Genomic DNA, 25,687 nt, shown 5'->3' with positions numbered 1-25,687 from the left:
GTTTTTTAGACAAGTTTAGTTCAATTTTTTTTTTTTTTTTTTTTTTTTTTTTTTGGTTTGGTTTTTTTTTTTTTAAATCTTTTGCCCACTATGGAACTCATTCTCAGAATAACATAACTGGAAATAGCATGAAATAGCATTTCCCTTTATTTTAAACCTGGTGCACAATATTCCCATTTAATACCTCTGAATCTTGTTCTGAGAAGCAATCACCTAAACATCTTCTCTATGCCATTCACTATTTTACACATACTTGTGAATACCATTTGACCTCTGCTTGCTCTACCTCAAACTGGAAAGTCTAAGTCTATTCAATCTTTCTGAGCATGGAAATGGCTCAATGTTTTTGTTTACTCTTTATTACCACTATATATACCTAAGTCTTCTAGACCTGTTTCAAAATTAGTTAAAGAGAATTATGTGTTATTGAAGACAGAGGAGCAAGGGGTATTTATACAGTGGCATAACATATTCTTGGGTTTCCTGCATTTGTCTCCTAATATGTCCACGGTCTTTTAACCATTGCTGGTCAGTAAGTTGCAGAACCATGCAGAATAATTCCAAGATCTCTTTCCGGACTTCCAAGGCATAGCTAAGTCCATCATTAGGTGTGCGCTGCCAGATCAATCTTCTCAACAAACACTACCTTACATCTACCAGAACTGAATTTGGCCTGCTACTTTGTTGCCCCATCACTTAGTGCTGTGAGATCCCTCCCACATTCCTCACAGTCAGCTTTTGGTCTTGCTACCTGGAAAAATGTGTCAGCGCTTTATTATTCATCCTCTGTTCCAGATAGTTTATGAGCACTTGGAACAGCAGAGATCCCAGCACACGTTCTCCAGAGGGCTCCAAGGGTAACGTCCCTGTACTGTCCAATCTTCTTATTTTTTTCCATACAGTTTCCAATCTTTCCCTAGTCACTACCTAGCCACTACAGGATTACACCAGTTTAATTTCCCAAAAGTCTTTGAAATGCCAAGTGTTTGGTTGAGTTTTTTGATGGGTTTTGTGTTTGTTTGGGGTTTTTTTTTTCCCAAGAAATCCAGACATATTGTATTAGTTAAATCACCTCTACCAAATGCTCATCCAGCCATTCAAACAACATGAGCAGATTTACAGGGTGGGACTTCCTGCTGCAAAAGACAACTTGACTCCTCTCTACCATCACCTTTATTCCTGTGAATGAACGCTAATTCTATTCCTTTTTTATAGTCTCTGCCGAGGTGCCTAATACAAAAACCAGGCTCGCTGTTAGTTTCCAGTTTCCCAAACGCTCCACGGACCCCTCTTGAAAAGCCTGACACGTTTACTGCTTTTCATTCTTCCATTCTAAGGCCAATTTAAGCAATGATTGTACACAACCGTGTGTAACTCGGCAACTTCACCACCGAGTTCTTCACAAAGTGAGAACTTTTCCTAGCAATTCATTGTGCCAATTTGCTCCAAAACGTCAACCTTCTGTCAGCTTCCCCCAGCCTGTCCCCCAGAAAGGAAGGCTCCACATGGGAACTGTTTTGCAGTGAATAGCAATGCAAATAACTTCTCTGCTATGGCTTTACCTTCCCTTAGCTCACATGTAATATTATGACCACCTATCAGCCCATCGGGATCTCTGGCAGGCTTTCTGCTTTTGACAGTTAGACAAAAAGCTTTTTTTTTTTTCTTAATGCCTTTATAAAGTTGTTCCTCAACATTTTTTTTGGCCTACCTCATTATGGTTTATATTTAACTTGCCAAAGTTAATGCTCTTTCCTATTCTCCTCATTTGGATACAACTTCTGCTTCAGAAAGATGACTTATTTCTAGGAGCCTTGTTTACTTTACTATTTAAGCCAGTCCTTGTTCATTTTTGTGGCTTTCCTTCAATCTCTTATTTCCCTTCCCTTCTCGGACTTTCACTATCAAAACTGGACACAGTATTCTAGAAGTCTTGGGTTGTAGGGTTTTTTTGGGGTTGGGTTTTTAATTTGAAATCAGTGCTACACACAAAATTTCTCAACTTACATGTGTACATATGAAACTGAAATAGCATTTCAGCTATGATATTTTGTTGAGATTACATGAAGCTTTCTCTGTGTCTGTTTCCAAGACAGAGTGTTTCTGTCTTGAAGGTATAATCTGCATTTGTTCCTCCCAGATGTCTTATTTCATATTGGATGTATTAACATATATTTTGTCAGGCTGTGGCCATTTACATCAGGCAATCCAGATTGTTCTCTAAAAGTAACCAATCCTTTATTTAGTACTCTCCAATAAGCGTATCATCTGCACACTTAACCTAGGATTTTTTCCAGCTAGGATTATTGATGAAGACATCAAGCATTGCTAGAATGAGAACTGATCGACTGAGGACCTCAAAATAAATAAAAAAAAATAATAAAAAATAGTCTTTCCTTACTGGCAACCACATTTTGAGATTTCTCAGGGCACTGCTCTTTAATTGGTCTAGCGCTTGCTTATGGCTGGTAACATCTGAACTCACATTTTTACCATTAAAGAAGCACTTACCAAGAAGAGTTACATCCTCTAAAAATATTTATTCTATCTCAACTATTTCCATCATATTTTGCCTATTTACACTTAAAATTGCACTAAAAAGTCAGGAACCTTTAGAATGGGAAAACATTTATTCATTTTATTCATGCTTGAAAACAGCCAAACCAACTTTATCCAAATAATAAAAAAACCCAACAAACCCACACATTTTATGACAAACACCAAGCCTGAAAAATGTCAGCCGCAGAGATGATGTTTTCCTAACGATACGAGAAACTGAAAACAAAAGCTAGAATAAAAGAAATCATGTAGCTCAAATTCTTAAATCAACAGGCAAGCTAATTTGGCTTTAAGAGTTCTAAATATATTACATTATGATACCTGGCTTAGTAATATTAACTTTGCATAGTTCTTTGAGTACCAGTGAAGTTTCAGAAGAGAAAGAATCTTAAGTGTAGCATGGAATTCTTTGCAGAACTGCTGGTCAGCCATCCTTACACCAATCCTACGTAAAATAATAAAATGTCCGACACGGAATTCAATTAATAAAGAATTAAAGGACATCCTGGAAAAAAAAGTCAACCTTAGTAAGGTTTAGGGTTCCTGTTAGAGAAGCAACTGAACATAAATCCCCAGCGAGATGCTGTCTTTAGAACTATGAATATGATTTTTCAACGTATGAACAAGACAACCACCACCTAGTTATACTAGAGACAAGTTACTACCTCTTTGCATGGTATTAGTTCAATGCAGTTAGCTACTGGGAGAAGGTGACTGAACAGCAATCTGTAAGTAGCTACTGAGGGAGAGAATAAATAACACTTCGGATTCTAGCAGGCAAAAAACCTCCTTCTTAGAATCATAGAATCATTTAGGTTGGAAAAGACCTTTAAGATCATCAAGTCTAAGCAGTAACCTAGCACTGCCAAGTCCACCAAAGCCAAAGTCTTAAATAAATTTAAAATTAAAATAAGATTAATATTTTTGCAATGATGAGTTTATCGATAGGAATAATGTAGCACATTATTACCAGATTCTCCATCCACTGAAATCTTTAAATCAAGCTAACTAGCCTATGATCCATGATGAATTTACTGGAAGAAAACATCATGTCCTGTGTCACAAAACAAATCAGAATAAGGGACCATTAACGGTATTTTTCTGGCCTTAATCTTTTCAGTCTTCCTTCTTCAGTGTATATCATTTATCTCTGCAGAATCAATATGTAACAACAGCTATGCCTTGGAAAGGGCAGTTAGGTTCCAGCCGTATAAGGAAGGCTTTAGCTTCAGACATCTTATCACAGTTAAATTACCTTATATTCCTCTGCTATACTATTTGCATTTAATATGTACACAAACAGATTTAAAAGCACTCAAAGTTCTTAAAAGAAGAGGATGATAATGTATCTACCTTCAGTTCTAGTATTTATTTATATTCTAGCCAGAGTTCCAAAATTCACACAGAAGATAATACTGATAATTATTTGTTTTCACTGGTGATGGAGAACATAGTCTCAACACTTAGTGTTTTGTTTTGTTTTTAAGGCCTGGCTGTAGTATCTGCTGGTTACAAGGCAATGTCAGATTCTTATTTTTGATTTTTAAAGTTTGCAGATACCATGTTTGCCAATAAAAACAAAGAAAGAAGATACCACCAGTTTCAGGCTTGGCATATAACCTCTATATGTGCAAGTCATGGAAATTCCCTCCTCAAAAGAAATAAAATGTATCTTCTAGAAAACTACCAGTTGTGTTAAAGAGTCCACAACCTCTTTTGCCAAAGAGGTCACTGCACTAGAGGATCTTTTCCACATGCATTAGAAGCTTGTACAAAGGTCAAATAACGATTCAGTCAAATTTTCCATTTGACAAACCAAACTGAGATCCTTGAGCCTCAACAGTATAATGTTCTTGCCAATCTATGTTCTGAACTGTATTCCAGCAATTCTACAAACTCCTTGAAATGCAGAAGCCACATGGTGCATTAGAGAAAGCCATAAGCCAAATTTAAAGCTAAGTTTTGGTGGATCTGTTATGATTACATTCCTCATTTGAGAGCTATCAAACGGTACTGCAACTTTCCACCCTTTCAGAAGGAAACAAATTCTGAAGAAACTAGTAACACTTCAGCTAACAATAACTTCTCAACACAGTAAGATGCACAACTTGTTAATAACAAGTCTTAGACTCTTTGGAAAACACTATTGCAAAGCCTCCAGGCACCTGAGGGAGGCTTTACCCTGTTCTCCCAAGTACAAAAAAAAAAAAAAAAAAGGACCACAAATTACTACTCCAGATACCTTAATCTGTCACTTCATGACTGACACTTCCTAAGGACTGCATCATCTGGTACCAGCAGTGAGCTTGACCACACAGCTGTATCATGCAATGACAATATAATTTGTTTTATTATTCAACACACAGAACTCTCTACTCTTTGAGCAAGCTCCTAGTCAGACTGAAATCAATTAAGCCATTGCCACTGACCACTCAAATAGCCCAGAATTTCAACACCGGTCTCCCCTTGAACCCATCAAGTGACAGATAATTATACTTTTCAAGACAATCTCTGCAGATCATCTACCTTGAAGGATGAGAAGTCATCGGGGAAGAAGGGAAAAAAAACCCAGTAAAGTAATTACTTACTTTGGGAAGATGACAGTCATGAGCGCTGATGCATAACCAGGCTTGCACGTTCCCTCAGAGAAATTTGCATACTTTGATGCCAATTCTGGAGGCCTGTGAAAAAAATAAGTAGAGAGTCAGGACTCTCCTGGCTATGAACTGGCTTTTGCAGTCATCCAAGTTATTTTTTTCCTTATAACTTTTCTGAAAAACAGCTGTGAGGAATAATAGTAGACACAGACAAATATTTATTTGTTGCAATATAGCATCACAGGAGAACAACAAACAAAGGATAGGATTAAAGATACCTGAAATACCACTAAGCCACTAGTTTTGCTGAAAGATTTTCATACCTAGGAAGGTAAAGCTCATGGAAGAAAAATATCAAGATATCATTTTAGACTTCAACCTTTCAAAAGGAAGACAACATAAACAGCACTTTGCTTTGGCTTTTTCTAAAGTATGATCAAAGTTAAAATTATAAAAAGTATTATTTAGAATATTATTTAGAAGATATCTTTCAAGCATTTGAAACAAACTGCCGAGCAGTTCTGACAGGCTATCATCAAGAGATGCATGTTTTCAGTATTTGGAACAGATGACATTGCTGCTGTTCTGTTGAGATGTGTCTTGATTCAGCTTGCCTAGTGATTTCGGGGTCAAATTCAGACTATTGGTTTTTTTTTCATTTAGTTTTTGTACAGAAACAAGATTATCAAGAAAAGATATTTAAGTCCAGTACATACTTCTACCATAGATCTACTGAGCGACCTGGAAAAAACATTTAATTTTATTTGTGTCCCTATTCACCACCTGCAAAATTTTTACATTCATCCATTTCATGAAAACATTACAAGGGTTAACTCACTTGTGCTTTCAAAGTAACATTAGATACCTTAATGTCAGTCACAGTATGAGAATTATTAATATACCTTCAGGAAAAAAAAAATGCATTTACAGTTACATGCTCAACATTCAGTGGAAGTTGCAAGTGTTAACTACCGCAAAAAGTCAATCGATAATACTGTATTTGCTACACCATTTTGTTAGCAGTAGGCAAGTAATGAAAGGTTCTTTCCTACAGGTCAACAGTAGGAGTCAAACGAAGATGACAGTACGGATCCGCAGAGTAGATCCACAAAAATAGTTTTGAAGAGCCCATTATTATCACAACCATACTTTCTTTTCCAGGCATCACCAACATGTACGTCACCAATATCATTTAACTAGCAAACTACTGCTAAATGTAATGAGCATGGATTCAGAGTTTCAAGTGAGTGGACCCCTGAGCTGAAGACAAGGTCCCGGAGGGACTGTGAACCGTGGTGCAAACAGAACCCTGGCTGGCAAAATTACATACCTGAATGACAGTAACTCCATGCTGAACTGGTAGTAACTATCCTTGTACTGGTCCTGGGGTCACTTCCCAAGAGATCACTAGCCAGTTCCAACTGGGTGATCAATAGATGGACAGTTAATTTTACCATTAGCTGCATACAGTACAAAGCCTCCTAAATCTATAGTTCTTAAAGAATAAAATCTATTTCTGCTGAATAAAAATCTAAGCCTTCAACAGCTGGAAGAGGAAATAAACTGGAGAAAAAAAAAATCACTGTAAGTATTTAATTTCTTAAGACCTTTGCAGATGAAAAGCACCGGAAGAAGCTTAAGAACATGGACCCAATTCTAATTCTGCCACAGATTTCCTGCATGGTTTTGGTCAAAACATGTAATATTTTACTATCACAATTCCTTATCTACAAGATGGCAGAACAACACATTTGACTATTTACACTGTCAATTATTTACAGCAAAGTTTAGATTTCTCTAAATATATTATATAGCTATGGAGAGATAGATACAGGTGTAACGTTGTCTAGCACAACCCAAATCCACGAGTTTGGTTTCCATAGGTGATATTATAATACATATCTCTAAATGAGAGAGAGAAGAAAGCATCTAAGATGCGAGCATCTAGAAGTTTGAATCCTGAAGACTTGCACTGAATGATTTGTGTTCGGACTCCGGTCAGGATCTCTTTAGAAATAGGCACAGGAAGGAAAGGCCTGTTGCTGACAAAACAGAAGGTTTTAATGGTGCTAAAATATATCCCCTTCTGACACAGTCAAAAGGGACAGCAGGGTGTACAGATCACAGCTTGTTGCAGCATTTCACATATGAAGAAGTGTGGGAAATCTTAATCTTTTATCAAGCAAACTTAAGTGTTGCTGGATTTTTACTGTTTAAGCAACATACTGAAACCCCTAATACCAAAATCTTCAAAAACAAGTAGAAAGCAACTGGAATTTATCTGCAGCCACCACGGTAGTGAGTCATTGCTGGCAAACTTGTATAACTATTTCAACAGCAGGCCTTTCTCAAGTGACCTCAGTGATCACACGAAATATCTTGCGCCACAAACACAGGCATTTTTCTCTTTTCTGATTTAATGGCGCTTTCATTATCAAATTAAAATGTCACTCAGATGCCCATCATGGTGTTTCTGCAAAAGAATAGTAGGCTGAAACCCTCATGCATTTGAGTCGCACAGAATGCCAATCAGAGCCGCATACTGATGGTGGAGCTGTCAATTACAAAACCCACAAAGATACTCAGAGCTGCTAAAGCCTGAGGGGCCGAGCTGTTAACATTTCTTGGATGTGATGAAGTTCATGATCCAGAGTGCCAGAGGCAGAACAATTCTCGTAAGCCAATTGTAGCTGCCATCTCGTATCATTCAACATTTGCTCATCTCCTTTCTTCTAGCCACATATTGAGCCAGCAAGCTACAGAAAACTAGAAACGGGCACTCTACATTTTAAGTCCATCTAGGGACACATTTTATTTGTTCAATTTCTTCAGATTACACATTACACACTGTCATTGCCAGAATGCTCATAATGGTAAGCCTACATCAGGTGTAACTCAAAGGAAAACATTTAGAGTAAGGCTGGATACAGCCTTGCCGTCTACCATTCTGCTACCACATGAAGCTATCCAAGCTAACATAATTTTAGACAGATAAATTTGCTTTGCATTTTTTTTCTGCAAGATTCACAGATCTCGCAGATTGCTCTTCCATAAATCGGACTGCAAAACATCCTGCATGAAGCATCCCATAGAGAACTATACATTTTTCAAACAAATCCAGCTTTGTAAAAATCACACTGCTGTTAGTAGGTACACAGTTCTGTAACAAAAACATATACAGAACTGAAGTGTATGAATAAGCATCTCCTTCATATCTGATGACAGTGTACTTATTACATTGCTGCATATATTGCTACTTCTTTGATTATGTTTCTTGTTTCCAAATGGAAGGAGCCCTATTACTGAAAGTACACTCTGCAAAGGCCACCTGGCAAATTACCAAAACATGGTGCACGGCATTCAAGAGCTTATGTTTGATTTTCGTTTTATAATCCTGAATGCTGCTTACAACAGATGGGTCAAGTACTATGCACCAAACCAAACAATATTATTTTCTTAGTGCTTTACTAGTAAATAGGTTCATCTCACTAGCTCCATTACTGTGCCTGGAATCCAAGGCTATCCCGTTCACACAGAAAACTCTTGCGCTAAGCCAGCCAGGGCCATCATGACTGTTATGGCACAAAGGTGCAAATCTCCTCTACATCTTCCAGGTCCAAGCACATTATTCCAGCTCCTGATTCTCATGCTCTTAGTTCAAGTGAAAGCATCAGTTGGGTTGAGGTAGTTAAAGAGCTAGCGGAGACAGCAGAAAGGATATAATTAAATGACACTGCAAACCCTTAAATTTTGCTCAGATTTTGTGCAGGAAAAACCCAGTAAGATAATAAATTTACCCAGAATAAATGAGGGAAACAATTCATAGTCAGTAACTGTAAACATCTGCATTTTTTAATCAAGTGCCTGCATGAGGGTGAAGTCAAATAGAAGTAATTGGCTTATTCCACTAAAAAGAAAATGCACTCTTGCTTTTTTTCTGACTTTTCTCCTATGAGACTAGCACACATCCTGAATTCTTTAGACTTTATGTGCTTCTCTACACTGTTATGTGGATATCAATCTTAACAAAATTTCACAATTTGGGTAAGTTAAAAATCCAGCTGCTTTCAGACGATTTAGAAAAAGTAACAAGATTTTTCCTTCTGCTTGCATTTGGCAGATGTGTGTCTTCTTTTAATCTCAAATATGAAAACGTCACCATGGTTAATTCCTTCATCATGTCTGATCAGGGACAGCATGTCATCCCATAGGATGGGATGGAATCTAAATCCATTTAAAAAAGAGAAATTACTAATACAAACTCAGTGTTTGGACTACTAAAAAAAAAAGTCCGCAACTGAGCTTATGTAATTGAATTTTACAAAATCTACTTTAAGAGACAGATTTTGCCTCTTTGCCTTCCACATGGAATTACATTGTGGACTGTAAAAATTGAAAAACCTTCATCTGCTTGAGATCATCTTGTTTGAGGACTGATTTCTCTTGCTGTTACTCTTGCACACAAAATATATGTACTGATACATTTCTGAAACAAAGAAAAGGAGTTCTTTGGCCTTGGGGTTTCTTTCTCTTCGGTCCAAAATAACCTGAGTCTTATACTTATACAGCAGCTCTACAAAACGTATGTCATGATACCTGAAGAATGAATAGGAGACGTGATGAGAACATGAAATGAAAGGCACATAAAACACAGTGGTTATTATGAAGTAATAATGAAATAATATTAGCAAGTAATTTGGCAGATCAAAAAAGGGCAGATCGCTAAATCACAGCAGTTAATGCTGAGACCCCATATCTACACCACACGAGATTCCTCATCCCTGGAAACATTCAAGGTCAGGGTGGACAGGGCTCAGAGCAACCTGGTCTAGTTGAAGATGTCCCTGCCCACAGCAGGGGGGGTTGGACTAGGTGATCTTTAAAGGTCCCTTCCAACCCAAACTATTCTATGATTCTGTGATTCAGAGCATTTTATTTTAGATAGGACTCCAGTCAGATTCCCTGGGCCAGATGTATCCATCACATACATACATGGCTCAATGTTGGCCAAAAGGCCAAGTTTTAGTTTGGACTCTTACGTCCCCAATTAAATATTGTTGCATTTCGTAGACTCCTGGAATAAAGCTTTCAGTCTAGTTACCCCCAAATAAGCCCAGGGCTACATTTCAAAATGAGTTTGTGAACTCAGTCAGCATACAGTAAGAAACAATTATGGAATTTGCTTCAAAATTGCAGGACTGCTCCAAAAAGACACTAACGAAGACACAATCAGAGTGGCTAGGGTGTACATTTGTTTATATTTTAATTAATATCAGAGTCACAGATCTTTGAATTGTATTTGTTTTATACATCAGTTATAGTCTAATAAATAGACAGCTTCCAGTCCTCAGTATGCTTTTTCATAATATCTCATAAGCTTGTAAAGCAACAGATCTCATTTGAGGGGGAAAAACCCTGAAACAAAACCATAAACCAGCCCTCCCTTCCCAGCTGTCAGGGACTTGTATTAAAGGGACAGATGAGAAAGTAAGCGCCCCATCAGCTCTCCCCTTTATTACAGACTGTCAGCCTCACTGCAAATACTACCAGTTCACTTAAAGGCATGGGAGGACACCTTTAGCAGGTCTGGTGATGCAGCTCTTTTACTTTCCTTCAGTTACTGCTATTCAGTCAGAGGAAGAGAAGCCATTAACTGCAGAGGTCATTAACAACAACAGCAGCCTTCACCTATATAGTAGTCAATTCCCATACACCAGTAACAGCAAGGGACTGAAAAAAAATGTATTTGCACATCTGCCTTTATAAGTACAGTCATGATCATCACGTCATTTTGACATGTGGAATCTCCTTGAGTGCAAGACACTATAGAAACAAGATGAGCTGATGAACCCTCCTCTTGGTATGTAGCTGGAGCTCCACGTTCAACAGAAGTGCAGTGTGGGTTAGGAAACACAACGAGAAGATTAAGGAACTCTGATTACAGCTCTGTTAGAAGTTTCCAAACTTTGGTTCAAAGAATTACATGGCCTGATCATGTGATATTTGCTATTTTTCTAGTTCCAGCTGAGGAAAAACTAAACAAACAAAAGAAAGGAATGAGGAGATAGAAAGAAGAGGAAAAACAGAATGCTTACACTGAAAGAGACAGGAAATGCATCTATCACACTATAGCCAGCTAAATAGATGTAAATATTTTCAAATGTTACTTCAGTATGTAAGCAAATTCCTCAAGGAGGTTGTATGACCGAATACGAGGAGATGGCCCAAATCCCTCATTCTAAAAAGATATGATGCACACTAAAAAAAATGTCCTGTTCTGCTTCTCCACCAAGAATTGTGGCTTCTCATGAAATTAATTTCTTAACAGTGAAGATAGTCAACACATACTTCTATTTATTTATTTGGACTACTTAAGAACACCAGCTGAAGAAGATTAGGTTACATTAAACTGGCCCAGAAAACAAAGTTTTAAAGACATTCCAGCAAAAACCATGACCCACCTCCATAGCCCTGAATGAAGACACGATGCGAAGTCAGTGCTACCCTTTGGGAAACGCACGCTAGGCAGAGGGGCACCAACAGCTGAAGACCACTAACACTGGCAATGCCATTCACCCTTTGTGAAATGTCGTCTTTGCACAGACACACGGAAGAGGTTTCCATCCACAAAAAAGGCACGAGGATCCTACTTCCTTACTAAATTCCATTCTTGGTCTTCGACATACTAGGAATTAGATCACTAGGCAGAAGAAGGAATTTCAGATTAGTCTCAGCAGTGCTAAATACATAAACATCTTAAGAAATACAGCTACAAGTGATTTCTCTGTCAGAAAGGACTATATCATTGGATTCTGTGAACTATAAGAGAAGGTACAACATCCCTGCCTGGAGCTTCTCAATTAATAACCTTTTATCAACTCCTAAAAAAGTGTTGGGATCCTTGTGGACAAAAGAATCAGAAGTTTTCAAGCTGGAAAGTTTTTGTTTGTTTGTTTTAAATAAGTAAATAAAGAAACTAAATGCTGAGTTTATAAAACCAGATTCAAAGGATGCAGCTAGAAAATCCAAGAAAAGTCCATGGCACATTTTGTATGTGACCTCATGCTGCATACTCCTCCAAGAATTGAGTAATATCCCTGCTCTCCTGATCTCCTTGGGTTTTTATAAACTTTCCCCTTTTTTTTAAATTTCTATTTCTGTTGCATCTTATTTTTAAGACTAGGTTGCCTCTTACCTTTAAGACTAGTAGCACAGAGAAAAAGCAGAATTGTGTTCAAACAGACACAGATAAGGAGTATCTTATCTTTGTGTTAGATACTCAAATGAACTGAAAACAGTCCATTTGAGGGTTTGTTTGTGTTTTTAAAGAAACGTGGAAAGGAGAAAACAACTGGCTGAAATACCAACTGTTAGACTAAACAAAAAGCATGAAATACAGAAATTTTATTTTCACAGAAGGCAGCTGTTTACCAAAGGAAAAAAAAAAAAAAATTGAAGATGACTGCTCCCTGAGTTTGATTATTTATTAATCTTTGGACAAAGAAACTTGTAATTTAATGATGAAGTAACTTGCTGATAATCAGCATAATTCCTGAATGTATATTATTGGACTTTTAGCTATTCTAGTTTCCATAGACCCAAAATGACTGGTTTCCATCCTCAGTAATAATTATTAACATTCTGGTTTTACAGATAAGAGACAAGGATGACCTAATGGAGGATAGTCACTTTTTTGGAGCTGGGATGTGTTAGGACTCACTTAGTAGTCAATAAAAACTCTCTCAGCAGTCAACTGGGATTCCTACCTGAACTGCTTTCTGAAAGAACTGTCTGAAGAACATCTAAATAAACTCTATTTCCCCAAAGTCAGAAATGATAGTGCTCCCTAATATTAGAACATGTAATTCTCAAAACTTGCAAAAATTAAATGCTGCAATTCTCTATTTAAATACCTCTCAAAACTCACTGTTAGCACAATGGCCATAAAAAGTGAGCCAATTAAAAGTCTGATGGGAAATAAAATGCTCACCTATCACATCCATTTTTGGCCAAACGAAGGAATGCAAGACGATAAATTGAAATGTCATAATTTTGTTGCTGTAACCCTTAAGTCTTCATCACCAACCCTCATCTGTTACATCTACAAACGGGCAATGCTTTCTTTGGATCGGGAGCAGTGTTTTTCTATTTGTAGTGTAATGAATCCAGCAGTGTAGGTCCAGGAGAGACAAACAAGTGCTAAAGAGATGAGAATAAATAATTCAACCCAATTAGAATCCAGGAATCCCCTGCTCAGACTAGTAGGAATCAGTACATCTGAAAACAAAGATACTCCCTCAAAGCCTATAGATGTGGGGGAAAAAAGGTCAACTAAGAATTCCTGAAGCATCATAGCCGAAACTACAGTTTTACCTCTGTGGATACTACAGTTCAGTAGATTTGAATGTCAAAATCCAGTACTTAGCAGTTTTAAATAGCAAATGAGAAAATCAGTTACACTAAGGTTCTAATCACCAAACCTTCCTTCTGAAAAATGTAGTTCGTTTCATTGCAGAACACAGCATTGTGTGGATATGGAACACTTCATTTCAGAGAAACTCACAGTGTTTAGCTAGGCATGAGAGCACACTGGCACAGTGGAATGCTATGGAAAAGATCAGTGATTTATTATTCACTATTTCCCATATCATCGGAATACGAACCAAAATTATCGTAAAGACAGTAAAACACTGACAGAAGGAAGCACTTCTTTCACATAATATGCAGTTAATCGGTAGATTTCTTTACATCAGTATGTTATAGAAGCCAGATGTATAGATAGGATCAAAAGCTATTAAGAGATTTAACAGCATCCCCAACTTGGGAATACCAAAGCTTCCTCTCCTCAGAAGCTGGAGAGTGACACTGGAGCAAGGCTCGCTTCACACTGGTGTATTTTTCTCCTTCCCTAAACAATTCTAGGGAGCACTTTGAGACAAGACATTGGGGCAGGTGAATCTTTGGTCTGGCCATTTTTATCTTCCCACAAAGGAAGTTCAACCCTTTCTATTGCAGTAGCAGATCTATTGCACAGGCAATTGGCAGAGACCAAACCTTAGGGGAATAAATCCCGCTTGGAAAAATCTCTCCCAGCCACCTGATAGCAAATCTTTAACAAGAACAGCTCACAACACCCTCCCTTTTCAGTTTCTTCAATAACTTTTCAGGGGTAAGGGTGATAAAGATTGCCCTTTAAACTTTTCTTTGGAAGATCTGGACAGCCTGGGAAGGAATAACAACTTAACTCCTCTTAATCAAAGAAAAAGATGACTCTGGATATGGCAAGGGCTTTAATTTTTTTTTTTTCTGGGCTGGACTGAAATTGAGAAGAAAAAAACCACTGGTCAGTGAATGAATTGCTTTAGATAGTACATAGAGGTGACCTCACAGTTGGGGAATGTGGTTTAACAGTAGTTTTACAAAATGCTGTATATGGTCATGAGGCTGTGAATTTTTCTCACTCTTCTTTCTGAAGTAGTAGTCCAAAAAAAGCTGTCTTCACTGACCTATATTAGAGACAGATGTCATGAATTCAAACAGACATCAATTAATCTAATAAGTACCACACTGAAGTCTTAAGAGGAAGGCTACATATTGGGAGGCAAATGTTTCCTCCAGAAACCTTACTGTATATAAATACAGAACATAACCCTGACCTGGAGGAACCCTTGCAGATACTGTGACTAAATGTGCCCTCATGAAACTAACAAAAATCCAAACTGCTTTAGGGTAAATAATTAAGAATAGCCAGAACTCTTATCAGTAAGAACAGCTGCAGAGCCACCCAGATCAAAAAACTCTCCTGTTTACTCCATGCATTGTTCTAGTGAATGCTCTTCTGCTAAGATAACTTCTTTTTTTTTTTTTTTTCACTTCAAAGAGCAGCTGCTTGACTGAAAAGGCCATCCAACCAACATCCAAACTGCCATATGTAACCACGATGAGTCAGAGAACAGAATAAAGTTTGTCTCAAAGAACTGTGAACAGCCCAATTAATCAGACCTTCCTTCATCTTACATCACCCCTAACTTCACTGAACATCAGTCCTACATCAGAAGGAGGTTATTCGTGGCTCTCCAAAAGAGAGAAGTGGTTTTCTAAGATGGTTGGTGTACAGGCTAAAGGAGAACTCCAAGACTGAGCATTGAAATAGGTTTCACTTTTCAACAGGACAGATCCTATCCTCTCCTCCTTGTTAGTTCATCAAAATAGCAACGCTTCACAAAATCACCTGAGCCTGAGTTCCATGATGATAAAACACAGCTTTGAATCCTGTACAGATCAGAGTCCCCGACTCAAACAGTCAAATGACACAACCACCTTTGGGGATTTCTGCCTTCAATGATGTAAAAAAGGGTCACTGAAAGAGGATGAAAAGGAGCAGGAGGAAGGCACTCAACATTTTGCAGCTGTATAGGACACTGCTCATATTTTTCAGGTCTTCAAGATTAACCCTTTTAAAGTGCCAGGGGGAAGATATTTTTAAGTAGGAATTAAAAGGTCTGAAATCAAACAGAAGCATCCAAACACATTCAATATGCAAATCAAAAACAGTTTGTTTGTTGGCTTTTCAGTTTATCCTTCTTTAACAACCTGGAACAGATTGCATAGCAGACAAGGAAGAAACAGCACATTATGTTCTGTCAGTTTTCTGTCCCTCCCTTTGTGGTCCTGATTCTCATTGCTGAGAGCAGGACTGGGGCTGCAGCTAGTGTCAGGAGTAGCATTTCTGCCTGTTTTCATTTCTGCTGTGAGCTGAGAAAGAATCACATGGGCTTCTGTAAAATGTAAGAGCACAAAGTATTTCATAAGAATTAATTTAGTTGTTTGGTTTTCTCAAGAGCAAGTGGAGAAAACCTTATCTGAGCATCACAATTCAATTCAAACATTCATAACCTCAAAAACATCTTACAGCAACAACTGCTACACGACCCCCTCCCCGACACGGCACATCAGACGCAGCTCTAAGTAATCTTCCTGCGGCAAAGTAGCCTTCATCATGTTTTGTTCATTGCAATGCGCATCACACACCACCAGCCCTTGTCAGGTCTGGGGTCCTTTAGAGTACTTCTCCAGTGTAGATCTGTCAAGGATGCTAGCAGCAACGTCACGCTTCCTCAAGGAAAAAGCATATTCTAAGTTTATCAACCTAATCAAAACTTACCTTGTCCTTCAGTCCTAGAACAACTTTAAACAGTAGAACGAAGAGATTTTTACTAAACAAGACTTACTGTCAGATTTCCAGTCATAAGACTGGGAACAGAACAAGTGAAATAAAATACACCTCTGGATTATATTTAACAGAGTTCCTTCAGTTTCTCACACCTAGAGTTCCTCTAGCCTATCATCTCTGTAGAAAGCTAAGAATCACGGTTTCACAGCATGTCACTGCCTGGCAGTGTCACCATCCTCTCTTCTGCTAGGCAATTCTTCTCAAGCACAGCAATAAGGCTTCCTGCTTTCTTTCAGCATAAATGAAATATTGTTTTCTTACCTAATAGATTATAATGACAGCTGTTAAAAGTATGTCTTGGTTTTACTGTCCTTCCCCAGCATGCAGGAAGGCTGCATGTGTTTGTTCCACCAAACTCTTCCCTGCCTTGATGACCTACTACATATTCTCAAAATTTATGTATAGCATTCTTAGCACATACCGACAGCAAAGCTTTGACATCTCTGGTCACGTTACAGCAATGCAGGAGATTAATTTAAAGGCAGACTAAGTAAGCTATCTCTTCCCATACACCCCATTTACAAAACCTCCTCACAGCCAGCTACAGAAAAATATAAATTAGGAGCTGACAACTAAGCTGTGTCTAGATACCATAGCAAGAGTGTTCTGCAGAGGAAGTGACATGCTTTAGAGGCAGGCTTGATAAACAGTATTTGCTGGAATACACTTGATTTCCATTCACCTGTCAGATGAGGATTCCCTAAAACATTTCCAAGGGGAAACAAAAGGGAAGTAGATTTCTCTTTGGAGATGGAACAGTGCTGGCCTGCAAGAAGGGATCTATGTCAAGCCAGGCAGGTGCAGAAGAGTTGATGCCTGGTGATCACATAGATGCCTTTGGGATTTCCAACAGAGGCAACTCTTGCATCAGTTTAATGATAAGCTCACAACTGCTTTGATTCAGGACAGGCAGCAACAAATCATCTGTTTCCACAATGTGTGCTGGTACTTTGTTCATTATGACCAATATCAAGAACACAACTATGAACGCCCGTGTTTTAACATAAATCTGTCTCAAGACCCATGATGTCACAGAACGTCTAGTCCTTGCAGTAAAGTGTATAGCCAATTAGAATTAGAATGAGACTAATTCCTTTAATGGTCTTAACGCAGTGTTTCTAACTTCTTTAACTGAAGTTTTGGGAATGATCAATGCTTAGATGGCCCAAGAAGGTCTTTGCAGGAGGATATTCAGTAACTAGAAACTTAACAAGCTTACCAGCGCAGAAGCTGGCCAAAACTAAAGTAATTTATCTCTGAATTTTAGAACAGTTTTCTGAAGGAAGAACATGAAGTGTGGCTTTTCATATGCTCTTCTCCCAAGAGGATAAAGTAACAGGAGGGACCCATGTAATTTATAAATTCATAGATAATCCCTGAATTGGGTTTTGCTACTAAAGTAAATTTAGCCTTCTGTGAATGCAACAACTGTAAAAATTTTTGCTCAAACAACAGTTAATAGAAACTTGTAAAGTTAACTAATTGTAACCATATCCACCCCAGGAAAACAAACAAGCAAACATACATACATTTAATTAGGTTAATGCTACTATGGTGAAGAACTACAAGCAAAGTAAGTGTTCCACCTTACAGATATGGAGGGGGAAAAAAGGAACTGCGCGTTTTCTTCATAGACTTCCCAGTTTTTATACAACTAGTCTGGCTGATTAAAAGAACAAAAAATGTGCAAACCCAGTCTAAGAGGAACATATCAAAAAAGAAATCAACTCATGCATACCAGGCACCTTCATGGACATTCACTTGAAGAACAAGCCCATCTAACAAAAAGTATTTCCTATTTAATATGCACACTAATTGGAACTGTATGTATTACAATTTTTTTTTTTTTTGGTGGAAACTCATATTGGCCATTATGTTATTGTGCTCAGAATCAAAAATGGCTTGAAAAGCTTATGAGTCATTCCTTTTAAAATATTTGTACATCAACTTTCTGCCAAGAATATGGAGAACGCCTAGTGTTTGAAGATTTATTAATAATCTCTAGCAGTCCAAAAAGTCCTCAGCTACTTCTTCAGAAATTCTTGCAAGAATGCTGTCCAGACATAACAATTATAAAGCACATAAACTTAGGTATCTGCTGCTTGAATTTTTGTTGTTGATATTAAGGAAAGCATTTTCTTTCCTCATCCAAACAGAACAAAACTCCATGTCTTTACTGCACACTTCTACCTTTCTATAAAAATATTATCACTGTTTTCCCTTATACTCTCAGTAAAACTGTTTTTCCATGAACATTTCTTTCTTATGAAACTGAACTTGTTGGGGCAAACAGTATAAAACTGCTCTAAACAATGCCCAGCCATTCATATTTTTTGCTTTACGTTCTTTTCCCACATGGTTTGGTTCATAATTACTTCCAGCTTCAGGAAACTGGCCCTTTTAAAAGCACCAAACGTAAGCTTTTGACTTTGTTTGCACTTAACAAATCAAGTAATGAATCAGTTCTAAGTAGCCAGTAATTCTGAGTTCTACAGTCTTCATCATCTTCATCGACGAAGGTTGTGTCTAACACAGGAATCCCAAAGTTAGATAACGGAGACTCACGTGAGAAATCCTTATAAGAATTCCAAAGGATCAAAATTGAAAAAAACCTGAAATGAGCGAAGAAGAGCAAAACAAAAAAACGGGGATGGCAGTTACATCCCACCCAAATGCGGGAGGTTTGATGGATGAACAACAAACAGCCCAGTAATTGAATCGCTGTGAATAGCTAGGGTTCATTTTCTTCAATAGTTGAAGTGCTCAAACAATTAGTACAGATTGGAAGGGATTAGGTAGAAGGACATGAATTAAAAGTCAAAGAAAAATCTGAAATGAAAGAGAAATAAATAACCAACCGCCACGAAAATACCAATGTCGTAAAGCATGCTAAGCCTTGAAATAATCTTTCAGAAAAAGCATCAGGACACTCTTGCTTGTGATGGTCAGAATCCCTCCATTTGGCCCGTGAGACACGCTCTTACCCCTGCCTAGGCAGGACGGGAGATCATTGGGACTTCTCACTTCTTTTCTTTTTCCCTGCTCAGGATCGCAGGAATACAAAAAGACAAATGGGAATGGAAACAGGGCACAAAGAAATCCCACAGCAGCAGGCAAGGGGAAAGTCCAGCATTCCAACACGTTTATTGCTTATTTTTACAGTGCTTAATGGTGAAGTACCACACATAGACACAAACAGTTTCAAAGCAACCTCCCACCCTAGAAACAAAATGAGGGGAAGGGGTTCTATTTCAGTTCTTCATTATTAAAGCTCTGAAGTAAAGGAATTTCAACAAACAGAAGTAACCCAGTCTGTGTGATTCCCTAGCTCAAACTCCCCCCATTTTTACGGTCTTTTCAAAGTCTAGATCAAGTTTCATTTGAGTTTGCAGGGTGAAGGTTGTTATTTCTGGCTTCCCCCCACCCCCCCCCACTCAATTTCTTTGTCTTTTCTTTTTAAAGCTAAGTTTGAATTATCATGTTGAAAATTTTTAAAATTTAAAAAAAAAAAAAAAAAACCAACCAAACTTTGTTGCACCTCCCAAATCTTATCTAAAATACTGGAAAAACATGTAAATACACCGTATCACAAAATGTCTAGCAAAGCACGGAGCCCACTGGAAAAAATATTCTTCCTTTTAATTAAGTACTGCCTAAAAACTCCCAAAGTACAAACATAAAATATAAAATATATACCATATATCGTATAAATACAGTATATTAACTATATTAGTATTATGTTATTGTTTTGTATTATATCACACTGATCTCACAGTAATTTTTCTAATTTAGAAAGGTAGCAATTTTTTTTACCTGTTTCTACCTTTAAAAAAAAATTACTTTCTCTCTCAAGTTAACACATTGTAATACCCACTATCTTTTTGTTTAAGTGAAGAATGATTCCAGTAAGCTCAAACGCATCTTCTAATATCTGCAAAAGTTTGAGGGAGTGGTTCTTCCCCAGTCAAAGTCAAACCCTGGGACACTTCCTCCATCATTCATCAGCCAAGGTTTTAACATCCAAGGTTTCAAGCTGACTGTGGCAGCAGGTGAAAAGATCCACTGTCACCCAAGGGGGCTATTTTCTGGCTGCTGTTTAGAAGCATCAAATCGCCAATCTAATTGCTAAAGTACCTTTGAAAATAGCTTTTCAAGGATGAGTTTGAAATGAGGACAGAAGTAGCAGTCCCTAGCTTCCATCTCACCAAGCAAATGGCATGCTGGCAGAGTAAGGAAAGCTTGTATAGAAGCATGAGGGTGACCAACGCAAGGGAAGAGCCCCCTAATCACACGGATTATTACAAAAAAGGAGCTTTTCACATGTGCAAGATAAGTGAAACTACACTTGTAACATGCCAAGGCATACTCAAAGTAATCGTTAAGGTGACTAAACCAAGCATTCATAGAGTAGTAAGTGACAGAATAAAGAACAACCATGCAACCTTCAGCTAGGCCCACTAAATATGCATTAAGATACCACCTGTAATTAACTACATGATCATATGCTGATCCTCCTGCAGAATTCTCATTTAATTCAATGCAAACATAGGTTCTGCTCAGAGAATGATTCAGAATTTGTACTGAATGAGACTCTTGTTTCTAGGACCTGGCCAGCCTCAAAGAACTACTACAATATAAATATTCAATAATAATAATAGCATGCAACCCTTTGCCAAGCACAGATGTTAGAAAGCGACTGCAAATCTTGGCATTTGGTGGCACCTAGTAATCTACTGGCTGAGTCACTAATGTGATTGATGGCCTTAAGTTGTTCAGGAACTATTGGCCCCCCCAAGAATTAAGACCTGTGAATTGTATTGTATTTTTTGTATAAGTACTTTTCTCTACACAACCAGTAAATGCTGGATTTTATTCTTAAAGGTTTTAAAACGGTGTGTGGCTCTGCTGCTTGGGAATCCTCTTTACCTGGGAGAAACTGATGCAACTGGCCTGTTTCTGTACTTTGGGTATATTTTGGTTTAATATTCTAATTTTGGTAATGATGTTATGGTTGGTACAAGCATAACTAAAAGATAAACTCCTCTTGCAACAGATCTTTTTCACTTAATCTGGGCCTGAGGTGTCTTAGGTCTTGTTTTAACTAAGGAAACCACGAATTCATAAACTATGTTGCTTACAGATTTCCTCAGCTTCCCATTTATCTTGTATTTTCTTAATAATCCCTACCTAGATATCGTTCTGCTTTTTAAAAGCTAAAAGACTTTCCAAAGAAGAGTTAGCCTAAGCACAGACTGCAGAAAGGAAGCATCTTCCTTCTTGATAGTCTCCTTTCTGACAAGCTCAGAGCAACAAGATGTCTGGTCAGAACCGGTCATTTCCATAAAGCATCTGTACAGTATCTTTAAAACTGGCCATCCGCTTCCAGGTGAGATTCCTGGCCATACCAGCCTCCTTAATGCTATAGCATGGCATGCATCAGACATACAGTTCCCACAGAAGACACTTCTCAAATACTTCTGACAGATTTTCTTTCCAAAGTGAACAAATCTAGTTTCATTACCATTTTCATGAACTCAAAGAGAACCAGTGAACAGAATCATTACATTGCTGTAACCACAACAGAATGTATTATACCTGAATAACATGCCCTGGACATCTACAGGGTAGAGGACACTAAAGTAGTAATACATGAAAAAATGAAAGATGCAAAGGCAAATGGACACATTACTATTTATTCATGTCAAACACTTTCCTCTGTATAGTGTCATTTAAAATGCAAGTCAGAGCACTTAAGTTTTAATGCAGATCTACCTTTGTAGAATCATAGAATCATTAAGGTTGGAAAAGACCTCTAAGATCATCGAGTCCAACCATCGACCCAACACCACCATGCCCACTAAACCATGTCCCTAAGTGCCTCATCTACACGTCTTTTAAATACCTCCAGGGATGGGGACTCAACCACTTCCCTGGGCAGCCTGGTCCAATGTTTAACCACTCTTTCAGTAAAGAAATTTTTCCTCACATCCAATCTAAACCTCCCCTGGCGCAACTTGAGGCCATTTCCTCTCGTCCTATCGCTTGTTACTTGGGAGAAGAGACCGACACCCACCTCGCTACAACCTCCTTTCAGGTAGTTGTAGAGAGCGATGAGGTCTCCCCTCAGCCTCCTTTTCTCCAGGCTAAACAGTCCCAGTTCCCTCAGCCGCTCCTCATAAGACTTGTTCTCCAGACCCCTCACCAGCCTCGTTGCCCTTCTCTGGACACGCTCCAGCACCTCGACGTCCTTCTTGTAGTGAGGGGCCCAAAACTGAACACAGTATTCGAGGTGCAGCCTCACCTCAGTGTACTCAGTGCCGAGTACAGGGGCACGAAAAACGAAGTGTTAGAAAGTGTTAGTCCTCCAGGTCATTAGTTTAAATGACATCAACTAACACAGCCAGGAACAGATTTTGAACAAATGGAAGATTAAGGGAAAAAAGAGAGAAAACTAATTGTCGCACTAGACTCTCACACGCTGTCAATTAAGTGAACCCTATAAAGTTATGATCTATGGCAAAATTCCACCAGAATGATTATATCACAACAACAGACATAATTAAATTATTTCTGCCAATAAAGTCATCAGTGCAGAACATATCATCCCTTTCATCTCTAAACAATTTTTTTTTTTAACCAGAAAGCGCTTCTATGATGGTACCATCTTGATTGAGTTGCAGAAAGCATTGAATTCAGTGTGTACTTAGAAAACTTATTTGGTACCCTGACCACACATAGTGAACTTGTGGAACAGCAGCAAATTCCTCTAGGCTGTCACCCATTTTTCTTTCAAAATTTATTTAGTATATTTTTTGGTATTTTCAACTTTTTTCTGGCTCTCTTGCTATTGAAAAAAAAGAAAAAGAAAGAAAATTGGTAACTGTGCAACGAGCACGGGTTCCAGACAGCATGCAACAAAAACCGCACAGAACACGACATTACATGAGACCAGAAAGAAACCTTGACCAGCTAGGGGGGGGGAGGGGAATCAATATTCCTTCTTTCTCATACGTGTTCTTCTACAGCACCTTTTTGCCAGATAAATTACTATAGTTGAGTTTATGTACCAAGCTTCTTCTGTAAAAGAAGCTCTTATCTAGAGACCTTCTAATTTCCTGCAAACAGCAGTTCCCAACACAGCTGCGAGGTTTTTATTTCAGTATGGAAGCTCCCAAGCTGCTCAGCAAGACTAAACTCAAAACTTTAGTGTTACACCCTGAATGAATGAAACTTTCTAAACATTAAGAACAGTTTTTATATTAACCTGACACATTGTACAGGGGATGCATCCTCAAGTCATTCAAAGCCACTGGATTGCTTCAGTGCCTTTTACAGTAGCAGAGGCAGAAGGTTATTAGTAGTCTTTGTGCTCCCAATACCAAAATTTCTGCGAGGCTGTTGACCTCAGAAACAGAGTCGCTAGTGACCCCTAGTGTTAAGAAGTTCAGTCTCAGTTTGACTGATTTATGGCAAAAAGCATGACGAGTATCATCCTTCAGCACTTTGTTGCTCTTCTGACATAGCAAATGGTCACTGCCTTGTGTTGAGGTTCTTTCCACTCCAGTTTACAAACAAAAATAGTAGTATCCCTTTTTAAAGAAACAAGTGGAAAGGAAATATAAACTTTGAAGCATCCCAGTAAACTGCAGATTGACATTCCTCCTGCTTTCAAATGTTTAATACATTTTTTCCTCATTTGGAAGATTACCAGTAGGATATCTAGAGCAGACTGACAGTCATGGCTTCAGGTGGACATTTATAGCCTCTTGATCAGTCATTAAGGAATTAATGACAGTGAACCACAATCCAAGCCAGCCAGCAAAGCCTAGTGTAAGGAAAGAAGTTGTAATTGCCAGGTTGCTGCAGGACTTGGCTGTCCCAGATAGAACTGTATAGTCCAGTGAGCCAACTGCCCAGGTGACATAAAAGTTGCTTACAACAGAAATCTGTAACTACAGAAACAAAGAAGAGTCCTACTGTTCTACTTACAATTTTGAGTCCAGGTTCAGGAGAAAGCCCAGTTTGTCATATTCTGGAAAAGAAAAGCAAGGGACACAATATCATAAAAACTGCAAGGATCTCTGCAAAAGGCACTAAAACCAAAAAGCAGCAAGTCCTTATAGAAAGGCAATAATTATTTCTAACTGAAATTACTATATCGTAATTTCCAGTTGCTAGCAGCTGTTATCACAGATTATTTTTACTTCAAGGCATTCCCAAATTAACATTTCTGAGTCTCCAGGAAATACTAAAGCAAGAGAATATGTGGATAACCATTAATTTAGAAATCACTAGAATCAACCAAGATATCTGGTAGTCATAAAAATAAAGCGCTACTGAAACCACGCATGCAGTGATATACAAAACTTTCCTGCTTGCAGTAGAAATCATTTTGCCAGTAATTTATATGACAAACACTCCTCCTAGATCCTGACATGGTAGAGCTTTGAAATTTTTCTTGATGCCTTGTCTATTCCAACCCACAACTTTGTAATCAAGCAGCCCTTCTTCAAGAGAGTCACTCACACTGGCAAAAATGTTTCAAGTTCAGGTGACGTTGTTCAATAGGAAACTGCAAAGTCATAGTTTATGCCACAAACAGGGAACAGCTACAAAACCAAAGTTATCACTCAACATCTGTAACCCCTGTATAGAGTAAGCTTTGCATTCAGCATCTTTGAATACATTGTGATCTTGTAAATCAAATACTTGATAGAAAAAATAAAACTATTAGAATTCGCATGTGACACGCAAGAAAAACTAAGAGGTGTAGTGTCCTTCTTGCGTTGGGTTAAGCTCAGGGGCCTCCTCACACTGAGGACCACTGGGTCTCACTACAATACAATAAAAAAAAAAAAAATCATACAAACAGAGAAGTAAAAGATAATCCCTCCAGAGCTTAAAGATCAGGATGTATTAAAAGAAACAAGAAGAAAAAAAAATTCTCATAGCCTTTCAGAAAGAGCTCAGTGGAAATACAGAAGTTTGCTTTCCTTATGAAACACCACCAGAATTTCTGCTGCAGTAGTTTACCCAAGAAGATCACAAGCTTTTTATGCTATCACTTACCGGCAGAACAGGAAAGCCTAAACATGTACCCAAGACAAAACGATTGCACCAGATAGGTCAGTGTAAACTGTGCCATTGATTTCAATCCCATTAAGATTTAATTCCTGAGCCAAGGGAAGAATTATGTTTGACATAACTTAGGTAACAGACGTTGCAGAACATTTGTGCACTTGATATTGGCACATCCTATCCGTTCTCTGCCAGTACCCACGTGCCACCCACCATCCCC

The 25,687-nt window shown here is 38.2% G+C and overlaps 1 protein-coding gene across 4 annotated transcripts in view; it reads right to left on the bottom strand.

Moving 5' to 3' along the window:
- Nucleotides 1–25,687, bottom strand: part of ST3GAL3 (ST3 beta-galactoside alpha-2,3-sialyltransferase 3) — a 193,535-nt gene that overhangs the window by 115,736 nt on the left and 52,112 nt on the right. For all 4 annotated transcript variants that reach the window (XM_009287282.2, XM_009287281.2, XM_009287284.2 and 1 more), the window contains 2 exons: nt 24,379–24,421; nt 5,148–5,240 (listed from right to left, as the gene is read on the bottom strand). In XM_009287282.2, coding sequence (XP_009285557.1) covers nt 5,148–5,240; nt 24,379–24,421 — 136 coding nt within the window. The remainder of the gene's footprint in view (nt 1–5,147; nt 5,241–24,378; nt 24,422–25,687) is intronic.

This window comes from Aptenodytes forsteri, unplaced genomic scaffold (assembly GCF_000699145.1).
Source record: "Aptenodytes forsteri isolate BGI_AS27 unplaced genomic scaffold, ASM69914v1 Scaffold119, whole genome shotgun sequence".
Classification (NCBI taxonomy): Eukaryota; Metazoa; Chordata; class Aves; order Sphenisciformes; family Spheniscidae; genus Aptenodytes; species Aptenodytes forsteri.
This window is presented reverse-complemented; position numbering and strand designations above follow the sequence as displayed.